The 11,087-nt window shown below is 46.6% G+C and overlaps 1 protein-coding gene across 1 annotated transcript in view; it reads right to left on the bottom strand.

The window, feature by feature from the left end:
• Positions 1 to 10,669, bottom strand: part of ACTR2 (actin related protein 2) — a 104,326-nt gene extending 93,657 nt beyond the window's left edge. The window contains exon 1 of the mRNA XM_033939817.1: positions 10,482 to 10,669. Coding sequence (XP_033795708.1) covers positions 10,482 to 10,529 — 48 coding nt within the window. The 5' untranslated portion in view covers positions 10,530 to 10,669. The remainder of the gene's footprint in view (positions 1 to 10,481) is intronic.
• Between the last annotated feature and the right edge of the window lie 418 nt (positions 10,670 to 11,087).

Raw genomic sequence — 11,087 nt, forward strand, 5'->3', positions numbered from 1 at the left:
TCCCCACCCTAAAAGCCTGATGCCCCCCCCACGTCCGATTTACCCCCCCGCAGAACCGCTCGCACACACCCGCACCCACACCCCCACCCTGAAGAAACCGCTCGCACCCCCACAGCCTCCCGACCCCCCCCCCCATCATATAGAAGCTCCTACCGGTGTCCTGCTGCTTCCTCTTGGCGGTCCCGGCCCTTCTGTGAGCTCTGCGTCTGCGCTGCTTCCTCTTCCGGCGGTCCCGCCCTTTCTCTGACGTCAAAGAAAGGGCGGGACCGCCGGAAGAGGAAGCAGCGCAGACGCAGGGCTCACAGAAGGGCCGGGACCACCAAGAGGAAGCAGCAGGACACCGGTAGGAGCTTCTATATGATGGGGGGGGGGGTTCGGGAGGCTGTGGGGGTGTGAGCGGTCCTTCAGGGTGGGGGTGTGGATGGGAGTGCGTGCGAGCGGTTTCTTCGGGGTGGGGGTGCGAGCGGTCCTGCGGGGGGGGGGGAACTATGTTAAAAAAAGTTGTAAAACGCGCTCACGCGTATAACGCGCAAGGTTATGCACAGTTTGTAAAAATCGTGTATAACGCACACGTTATATGCGTGAAAATACGGTACACTGCGCAACAAATTTTTAACTTTTTTTTCTGGGGCAAGAAGAAAATGAGGTTTACTTTATAGAATTTGACCTCCTGTGTATGAAAATAGACTGTTTTCTCCTATCAAGTATAGTTCTTGAGCAAATCGCAAATATTTATAACATGAGAAGTTGATGTAATGCATTGTGCCGATTTAAGAGTTCCTATAAATATTTTTTAGAATCGTTTTGCTGTTGAAGTGCATTTATAAACAAGATTAGGAGTATCTCTAATTAATGCCCAGCAACAGTCAGCTAGCACTGATGAATTCCATCTGCCCTGATATCGTTTCTCCATTGTCCTGGTGAAAAACCTTTCCCCGTGCTCATCACTAACATTGAAGATTATCGAGGTAAAAATCCAGATGCGAGTGGAGAAAATGAATTTTTAGTGACATGTTGCATTTGAGATCAAAGAATGCTTTAAGCATCTTCTCCACCATTTGGACATAGTCTGGTGCCTTCCTATTCCCGAGAAAATTCTCAATTACATTCTTCAATGCTATCCATGCACTTTTCTCATGTCCTTGCAAAACTTCATCAAAGTGCCTGTCTCTCAACATTTCTCTTATTTGTGGCCCCACAAAAATGCCTTCCTTTAACTTCCGAGCACTCATGAAAGGAAATTTTCATGTAAATAGTGAAATCCTTCACCTTCCTTATTCTTAGCCTTAAAGTTCTTCATAAGTCCTAGCTTTATGTGAAGAGGTGGCAGTAGCACTTGTTTCGGATCGAAAAGAGGATGGCGAATTACATTTTTTCTTCCAGCAGGATCCAAATTATTATGAAGTGGCCAGTCTTTAATGATGTAATCTCGAATACGGTTATTTAATTCTGCCCGAGTTATTAAGCGAGGCTCACCTGAACTTGAAATCAAGAACTCGGGATCATTTTCGAATTCCAGTTCCATAGAGTCATCAGAACATGCTTTATGGCCTTCTTCCAAATCCAAAGTATAAGTTCCAAGTGGTTTTGGAATTGGAAGACTGTCATCGTGATGCACAGGTCGTACTGCAGATTTAAGATTAGGATATTGAATTTGACTCTTTGTTTTTGGAGAAAATCCAGACATGGTTAAGCAGAAATAACAATCTGTGCAATGGTTCTTCTGGTCACTCCAAACCATTGAAAGAGCAAATGGCATCAATGGACAAACGCCTTTCAGGCATGCTCCAAGGTTGTTGGCACAAGATTTACAACACACGTGAGGTGCCCAAACCTTATCTTGATCTCCAATTTTGCAGTCAAAATAGAGTTCATAGGCTTTCCTTATGAGTGGAGTCATATTTCGCTTCTGAGACTACAAATAAGTCTTTTTTATTTGCACATTTTTATGAATTTTCTTTTATCTAAGTTTTTTTATCAGTCTCTAAGGTCAAATGGGGTTTTTTGTTTCATTCATGCATATTCATTAATTTTTTGTTTTTATTACACACATTTGCACATGTGCATTTTTTTGTGCGTTCACTCTGAAGACACCAATTCGGCAAGATACCGGTTGGCCTGTTCCTTCCTTGGTTTTGTAAAAAGGGGGATGGGGGAGAGCTAGCTCCTAGCACAACTTTGTTCAGGTAGGCATATTTTCTTTGACACCGTTTATGTTTCTTGACAATCACCTGGTTTTGCTGCTTCAATTCTTTTTTATATTTATTAATCCATTTCCACATTTAGATTTGTATTCCTGTTATTTGTTTCAGGTATGTGTACATATATGCTTTATGGTCTTACGATTCTTTGTTTCTCATTAAGCTTTGGGTCGTTTTAGTATCATTCACTTTTTCCTGCCAAAAATAATCACGTAGTTACATAAGAACATAAGAATTGCCGCTGCTGGGTCAGACCCGTGGTCCATTGTGCCCAGCAGTCCACTCATGCAGCGGCCCTTAGGTCAAAGACCAGTGCCCTGAGTCTAGCCTTACCTGCGTACGTTCTGGTTCAGCAGGAACTTGTCTAACATTGTCTTGAATCCCTGGAGGGTGTTTTCTCCTGTAACAGCCTCTGGAAGAGCATTCCAGTTTTCTACCACTCTCTGGGTGAAGAAGAACTTCCTTAATTTTGAACAGAATCTATCCCCTTTTAACTTTAGAGAGTGCCCTCTCGTTTTCTCTACCTTGGAGAGGGTGAAAAGCCTGTCTTTATCTACTAAGTCTATTCCCTTCATTTTCTTGAATGTTTCGATCATGTCCCCTCTTTTCAAGGGAGAAGAGGCCCAGTTTCTCTAATCTCTCACTGTATGGCAACTCCTCCAGCCCCTTAACCATTTTATTTGCTCTTCTCTGGACCCTCTCGAGTAGTACCTCTCGCATAGTTTCTGGTCTTGTTTATTGATACCATTAGTGTTTGCATCGCAGTCACCATATATTAATCTTCAACAGAGTATCATTTGGTTTGGAGATTTTTCTGTCCTCTACATTTTACATTTTATTAACTATTGTTTTAACTCCTTTTATTCTGAGTATTTCATACCTTTGTTTTTAATATATATCAGTATATGTATCTTTTAATGACTTTTATAGTGTACAAATGTTAAGTTTATGTTCCTTTTAGCTATGTTTGTTAAATTTTTTAGCACATTTATATATGATTTATAGAAATTCTTAATGTTATGTTTATGTTGCTTAAGCATGATTGTATGATTTTTTTTTAAGTATGCTTGTTGTTTTATTTATGTCCTTTTGTAGTTAGGAAGGGCCGTGGATCACTGGTTGAGCTGCAAGCAGAGGCTGCAAGATCAAATCCCGGTGCTGCTCCTTGTGACCCTGAGCAAGTCACTTAATCCTCCAGTGTCCACTGCTTTGAATGTAAGCTTTGAAATGCCAAAGCCACAAAAAGGCAGAATGCAAGTCCCCATTCCCTTTCCCTTGTATGTCCCCCGAAGAAGGCAATTTCAATTGCCGAAACTCGGATCCTAGTCGGGACTGTATGATTTGATATTTAGCCAAGTAATCGTGTTTGGATTTTATGTGGACATTTGATTGGACTTTATTATAATAAATGTAACTTTACCATTGATTTCAGACATCTTGCTTGCTTCTCTTGCTCTATAAAAGTTATTCTATGACAAGGTTCACAAGTAAAGAATGACACAGGGATAAATGTGTCCCTTTCTCGCAGAATCTCAATTTCCTGTCCCTTCCCCATATTCCTGCAAGCGCTGTCCTCATTTGCACAAGCCTTGAGCACTTTAAAATCATAAGTGTTCAAGGCTTGTGCAGATAAGGCAGAGCTTCCAAGAATGGGACAGGGACAGAACTCACAGGGACGGGACAAGGATATTGAGATTCCACAGGAACAAATTTGTCTCCGTGTCATTTTCTGTTCATAAGATTCACAACCAGGTCACCAGCTGTCCACTCTGCTAACCTCCTTTCAATCTCTGCCACCTTTTCTTCTTTTTTCTGAAATCACTGAAAAGGAAACTGCACATCTCTCCTACTCCAAACCCACTACCTGCTCCTTAGATCTGATTCCCACACACATCCTCAACCTATCACTCTACTGCAACTGTTCCCAATGTCTTCAAACATGCCATAGTTACAGCTCTCCTCAAAAACCCTCTCAACTATCGCCCCATCTCCCTCATTCCCTTCTTATCCAAGCTACTAGAACGTGCTGCTCACTGCCATTGCCTGGACTTCCCTTCATCTCAAGATATTCTTGACCCACTTCAATCAGGCTTATGCCCACTCCATTCCACAGAAACTGCTAAGATCTAATTGTCTCTACTCTATCCTTATCCTTCTTGATCTGCTGCCTTTGATACTTGTGATCATCACATACTCTGATACCTTGCTGGGATTCCAGGGTTCCGTTCTCTCCAGGTCTTCATTCTCTCTCCCCCATCGCACTTTGTGTATGGAAGGGGGATCCTCCTCCACTGCTATCCTGCTATTCCCGCTGTCAGTGTACCTCAAGGCTCCGTCTTGGGACCTCTCCTTTTTTCCATATACTGTATACCTGCTCCCTCAGTGCACTGATCTCTATGCTGACAATTCCCAGATCTACTTCTCCATACCTGATCTCATTACAGTAGTGTCTTGCAAACTTTCCAGCCGGCGGTACACTAAATCCAGTGCCCCGGCCGGAAGGCACCCAGAATTGTGCGGACGGCGAAGCAATGACATCACGCGCGTGTGCGGAGGCCCATCAGGCTGTGACCCACTGGAGGGATCCGGGAGGTTCAGGGAGAGGAGGAGAGACATCGGCCAGGAGGAGAGGCATGTGCTGTAGGCAGTCAGCCGGCGTGGATGACTCTCCTCCTTGCCAGTGTTGCGGCACACCTGAAATCTCAGGAGGCACAGTAGTGTGCCGTGACACACAGTTTGCGATACACTGCTCTACAGGAATCAAAACTCAAGTCTCAACCTGCCTGTCCGACTGCCACCTGGATGTTTCACTACCAACTAAAACTGAATATGGCTTAAGTATGAGCTCATCTTCCCACCTAAACCCACTTCCCCTCTCCCCCCATTCTCAATCTCTGTGGACAACCCTCTCCTGCTCCCTGTCTCATCGTCTCACAACCTTGGGTTATCTTTGACTCCTCTCTCCCCTACTCCATTCAGATCCAACAAAATGCTAAAGAACTGTTGCTTCTTCTTCTATAATATTACCAAAATCAGACCTCTCCTTTCCAAGCACTCTACCAAAACACTTATCCACACTATCACCTCTCGCCTAGACTACTGCAACTTGCTTCTTTCAGGTCTGCCGCTCAGCAATCTCTCCCCCCCTTCAATCTGTGCAAAATTCTGCTGCATGTCATATTCTACGAGAGCCGCCACACTCACATTATCCCTCTAATCAAGTCTTCACTTCACTGGCTCCCAATCCATTTCTTTTTTTTTTGAAATAATGTTTATTAGAAGCAGTTGCAACACAGATGACACAGATACCCAGCAGTACAATATCACCAGGTCCAAATAGAGAGAATACAAATTCCAACAATACACGTTCTGGTAAACTCAGAATAAGAAAGTAAAAACGGCCAAGCTCTGAGCCAGTCAGTCACAATCTGCAAATTTTTAAATTATTCAAAGAAGAAGAACAGAAGCAACCCCCCAGCCATACCAAACGCACACCCCCCTCCAACACTCCATACAAGACACAACAGTCACTCCACATCCACACACCCCCCCACAACCACACACTCCCCCACACATCCACCAGCAGGCCCCCCAGAAGGAGGAACGAGATACAGAGAGTAAGAAAGAGAAAGAACTGTAGAATCAAGAACGGGTATCCAGCTGTGCCCCCAAATCCCCGGGACACAGCGACAAAGCCGTCTTCCATAGCCCCACATAGTAGCGCTGATCAATGCGTCCCCCCCCGTGGAGAAAGGTGAATTTCAAATTGTGCTACCTGGGCCATCCGATGGAGCCAATGATTAAAAGAGGCCACCTGATCAGACACCCAATATTGCAAGAGAAGCTTTTTCACCAAAAGGAAGGCTAAATAAAGAAATTTCTGCTGAGGAGTCGAAAAACCAGCTTCCTCCAAAACTCTCAAGTCGCCCAACAAGAGCATGCCATAATCGCGTGGGACAGGACGGTGCACAATGCGCTCCAGAAAAGGGATAACCTGCAGCCACAAATCAGTGGACGGGCATTCCAAAAAATGATGGGTCAAAGTCCCAGCAGCACGGCCACACCTGATGCAGACATCCCCCTCCCAAAGGCCCATACGAGCCCCATGCTTCCGTGAGATATATGCCCTATGTAATATCTTAAACTGCATTTCCCGAAGATCAGACGAGCCCCCCATGGTTCCAAGAGGACCAAACAATGCAAGAAACGCGCTCCGATCCCCCAGGAAGCCCAAATAGTCCAAGCGTGTATAAACATCATGAGGGTGAGAGTAGAAAGTGTAAGTATGCTCAGTGGGATGCATAGTCCGCCACAAATCCAACAAATGCAGCTGATCCATCAAAAAATTGACCCCCTTGGCTCCATGGTCCCCCGGGCACACCCTCGCCGGCTTGCAGTCCATCACGGGATCTGCCGAGATGTTAAAATCCCCCCCCAGCAAAGGTTGATATTCCGGGTACTGAGCTACTGTAGCCAGGAGCCCAGAGAAGAAGCGGTGACAATAGACATTAGGGGCATAGAGATTACAAAACAGCCATTTCTGACCCCACAGTTCCCCCAACACCATCACATATCTACCCTCTTTGTCCGAAAGAGTTTTGTGGATATGCAGAGGCAATTGTTTATGAAACAGGATTGCCACCCCCCTCTGTCTGGAGTTAAAAGAAGAAGAACACACCTCGCCCACCCATTCCCTCCGCAACTTGGCATGCTTGGTATTAGAGAGGTGAGTCTCCTGCAAATATGCTATATCAATGTGATTACGCTTAAACCAATTTAGTAATTTCTTTCTCTTCACGGGGGAATGAATACCATCTACATTATAAGTAGAAAAGCGGAGATTAACCATTATCAAAGGAAGTACGAGATGACAAAATAGGAAGAAATGAGAAAAAAGAAGAGAGAAGGCCTCCCCAGCTAAGACCCCCCCCTCTCTGCAAATAGGGCCCTGTTAGTAGGACAACAGCCCCCAACGTCCTCCAGCCCCGCCTGGAGAACCTGGACCACCAGAAAAAAGCGATAGGTGCATATCTACCACTCAGCTCCCCGCCCCCCCTCCACACGCATACCCATACATCCCACCACTCACCCCCCCCACCCCTCCAGACTCACCCCCATTCACACGACCCTGCCCCCCCTCCCCACCCCAGAGAAAGCTCCCCCAGGTCTCCCCCTGAACTCCCACCAAACCCCCAAAAAATAAAACAGCAAAACAAAATCCCCTAAGGGACGGCATAAACAGAAAACAACAGAGGGGTCATGGATCTGGGCAATCCACAATCCGATATTAGCAGTACAAAACAGGTTTCATATAGTATATCACGGTAAGAAACAGTATAGAACAATATCATGCACCCCACCCCCCAGCACATACAACCCAGCAAGATGATAATACTAGGCATTCTATAGCAAGAACAGGCGAGTGCAAAGAAAGCAGAACCACAGCAGGACCACCGCCCGTAGCACTTTCCGCTCGAGAAGTGAATGCCAACACCAGCAAGACCTTCATGAGCTCATCCTCAGATCTCAATTACTGCTAAAGCACAAGAGCTGGGAGAAAGTAAGAGGAGAGTCCAGCAGCACCAGTCCGAACAAACAGCCAGGCAGAGATAAGCGCAAACCCCCATGGCAGCAAGACAGGCACCCCGCAGCTGCATGGACATGCCAGCACCCAGTTCAAGAGGCCGACTCTCTACCACTCTCCCCATCGGGACCGGCAGCATTGAGGGCGTCGAGGAATCGCTGTGCCTCCCCTTTGGTCAGCATAGTGTGCACCTTGCCTTCCCTCCAGATACGCAAGCTGGCAGGGTAAACCAAAGCAAAGCGAACCCCTTTGCGATGTAGGGAAGTGCAGATGGGCGCCATTTCCCGCCTCTGGGATGAAACACGTGCTGAGTAATCATTGAAAAGTAGCAGCCGGCTTCCTTCATACATCAAATTGCCAGCTGCCCGATAAGCTTTTAGCAAGTGTTCTTTCTCTCGCCAGTTCACATATTTGGCAATAGCCGCTCTAGGCTTGGAGTTGGACCCCGCAGCCGGTCCCAGCCGGTGCACTCTCTCGCACACAAACGTGGCCGCCGATGCCTCCAGGCCGAGATGCTCCGGCAGCCAGGAGTGAAAGAAATTATAGAGGTCATCCGATGACTTCAGCTCCAGGAGCCCCACAACCCTCAGGTTATTTCGCCGATGGCGGTTTTCCAGGTCGTCCACCTTGTCCTGGAGGGCCGACACCTGGGATTGCAAGCCATCAGCTCGCCTCCGTTCCTCAAGGGCCTCATCCTCCCGGTTGGAAACACGCTGCTCCACCACCCCCAACCTTTGAGCCTGGGCTTCAAACTTCTCGTGGATGCTCTCCACCGCCGACTGTAATTTGTTTAATCGGTCCTCCAAAGCGGTCGTGACCAGGCGAGAGATCTCCTGGGCCCAGTCTCCCACCTCCGGCGGTGCAGCTCCGGGAGCCGACGCCATTTTCGCGTCCGGCGTGCAGGGTTTGCTCTTAGCAACTTTGGCCGCTTTAATGGGCATACCGGGGCTCAACCGGATCGGCAAACTCCCCCCGAGATTCCCGGTGGGAGACCAAGTGCGCTGGCCGTACAAGGGGCGAAAAAGAAGAACAAAGAAATGCAGGTATTTGCTGTTATTCAGTAATCGGAGCGCGGAGCCCAGCGGCACATGTCCGATCACCACGCTCGCATCACGTGACCCCCCCCCAATCCATTTCTGAATACAGTTCAGAGTCCTTTTACTAAAGCACAAATTCAGTCAGTCAGTCTCGCTGCTGTGGCCTTGCTTTTCCTCAGTGCCCATTTTGCTTTTTGATGATCTAACAGTCCCACAGATTTCCTCATAGGCTTTCTAGAGGCTGCGTAAACAAAGACTGTATCTGAATTAAAAAAAGGGTAGGACAAGCACATGGGATCTCAGGGTGAAGTTGAGATAGTGGATGGTGTGTTTGAGCAGACTGGATGAGCCATTTGGCCTTTATCTATCATTACGATTCTACTGGAAGCAATTTCTCCAAATACATTAGCTTTGCACATAGACAGGAATGAAGTGCGCCTGAATGATCTTTCTCCCTCTAGGAGCTATTATTACACTGAATCTCACAATGCAATTTTTGTGATTTTGTGTGCACTCACAAGTTCTGTCTGCTGCTCACTGCATTAAACAACTTCAGCTATTTTAGATGGCACTAATTAAGTAAATCTTTCATCTATAGTAGTTATTAAAAAAGTTGTTAGTTGCCATATTTCAGAAACACTGTGCTAATGCATATGGTCTCTTCCTCTGTCATAAATAAGGTCTCCCTGCTGATAGGGTTTTTTATTAAGCTGCTGTTGGTCCAACATGTTCTCCAGCTACTTCTGCTAAAACTGGCATTGCAAAGATCACCGAAAAAGAATAAACGTACTGTACTGCTAAGAAACAGGCTGCAGCTAACTAGAGCACCAACTGGAGGGAAGAGACATAGGAATGATTAAATTATTGGGGAAAAATGAACAAGACAGACTAGTTGGGGGATGAGAGAGAGAAAAAAAGAAAATGTGAAATCAGGAACAGCATGAAATGGAAAATCAGAAAGATACTTAAACAGAAATTCCTAAACTAAACCTTAAGTTTATATACTACATCATCTCCACGGAAGTAGAGCTCGGCACGGTTTACAAGAACTTAAAAATGAGAAAGGGTAGGAAAATGTTTACATAAGTAATTCCCCAAAAACCTTGTAGTCAAACTTAATTTTATGTAAACGTTCTGTAGAATCATCGGTCCGAAGTTCTGCAGCTAAATTGTTTACTCCGTTCTATAGAATCTACCCCTGAACTATTAGGGAGACCAAGGAACCTGGTTCTACCTGCTAAAATAAGAACACTATTCTGGACCTTTCATCAACAGAAATTAGTCCAGAGTACAAGCAGTATACTGCTAACATCACCTGTAATTTAAGCTTTAACACTATTCCAACATATGTCACGCATACAAACACTAAAGCCAGCCAAATTTACTTAAAAAAAAAAAAACCTTAATCACTGTGGTTGAAAACCACCAGTTTCTGTACGCCATGCAGCCCAAGCCTGCCTTAGGCCCCGCATTATAAAAGCTTTACCACTAATTGAAGGTGAACAGAAGCCTCACGCCACCGGTTCCAAAGCTTATGACTATCCCCCTTCCCCCACTTCCGGGACGACCGCTACCCCCTTCACACGTCACAGAGAGACGCTCTTGCAATTTGACGGACCCCTCAGAAAGGTCGTGCACGCAGTCCAGTAGGGAACTTACCCCTGTACCGTTGTCACACACCACAACTTTTCTGCCTTGGCTGTCCATTCTCCTCCGGTCACCGACCCCTCCCGAGGCTCGCGGCTATCAACCCCACCACAGGAAGCACTCTTCTTCCGGTCTCGGCAATGCGAAAGAGGCTCGCATTTTGCCTATCCGCCAATCACCTCGCAAGGCTCAGCAACCCCCCCCCCCCCTTCCGTCTCGCGCCGCACCCATCGCGCGTGCTTTCGAACTGACGCTTGTCCACGCCCACCAGCCTTTGTCAGAGGAAGGCGGTGAACTTTTGCGTAACGTCCTAGGGGTGGGTCGACGGTGTAATAGGGCTGTATGATAGGGAAGTGGGAGGTAGTGAGCCCCTGTTTGTGGAATGGTGCGCGGGCAAAGGATTGTGTGGTGTTAGCGATAACTGGTGAAGCGCAGTGTATCGCAAACTGTGTGTCACGGCACACTACTGTGCCTCCTGAGATTTCAGGTGTGCCGCAACACTGGCAAGGAGGAGAGTCATCCACGCCAGCTGACTGCCTACAGCACATGATGAGAGAAGACCAAAAGGCCCTTTTACAAAACTGCGGTAACGATTCTGCCGCGGCAATTGCACCAAAG

This window comes from Geotrypetes seraphini, chromosome 3 (genome assembly GCF_902459505.1).
Source record: "Geotrypetes seraphini chromosome 3, aGeoSer1.1, whole genome shotgun sequence".
NCBI lineage: Eukaryota > Metazoa > Chordata > Amphibia > Gymnophiona > Dermophiidae > Geotrypetes > Geotrypetes seraphini.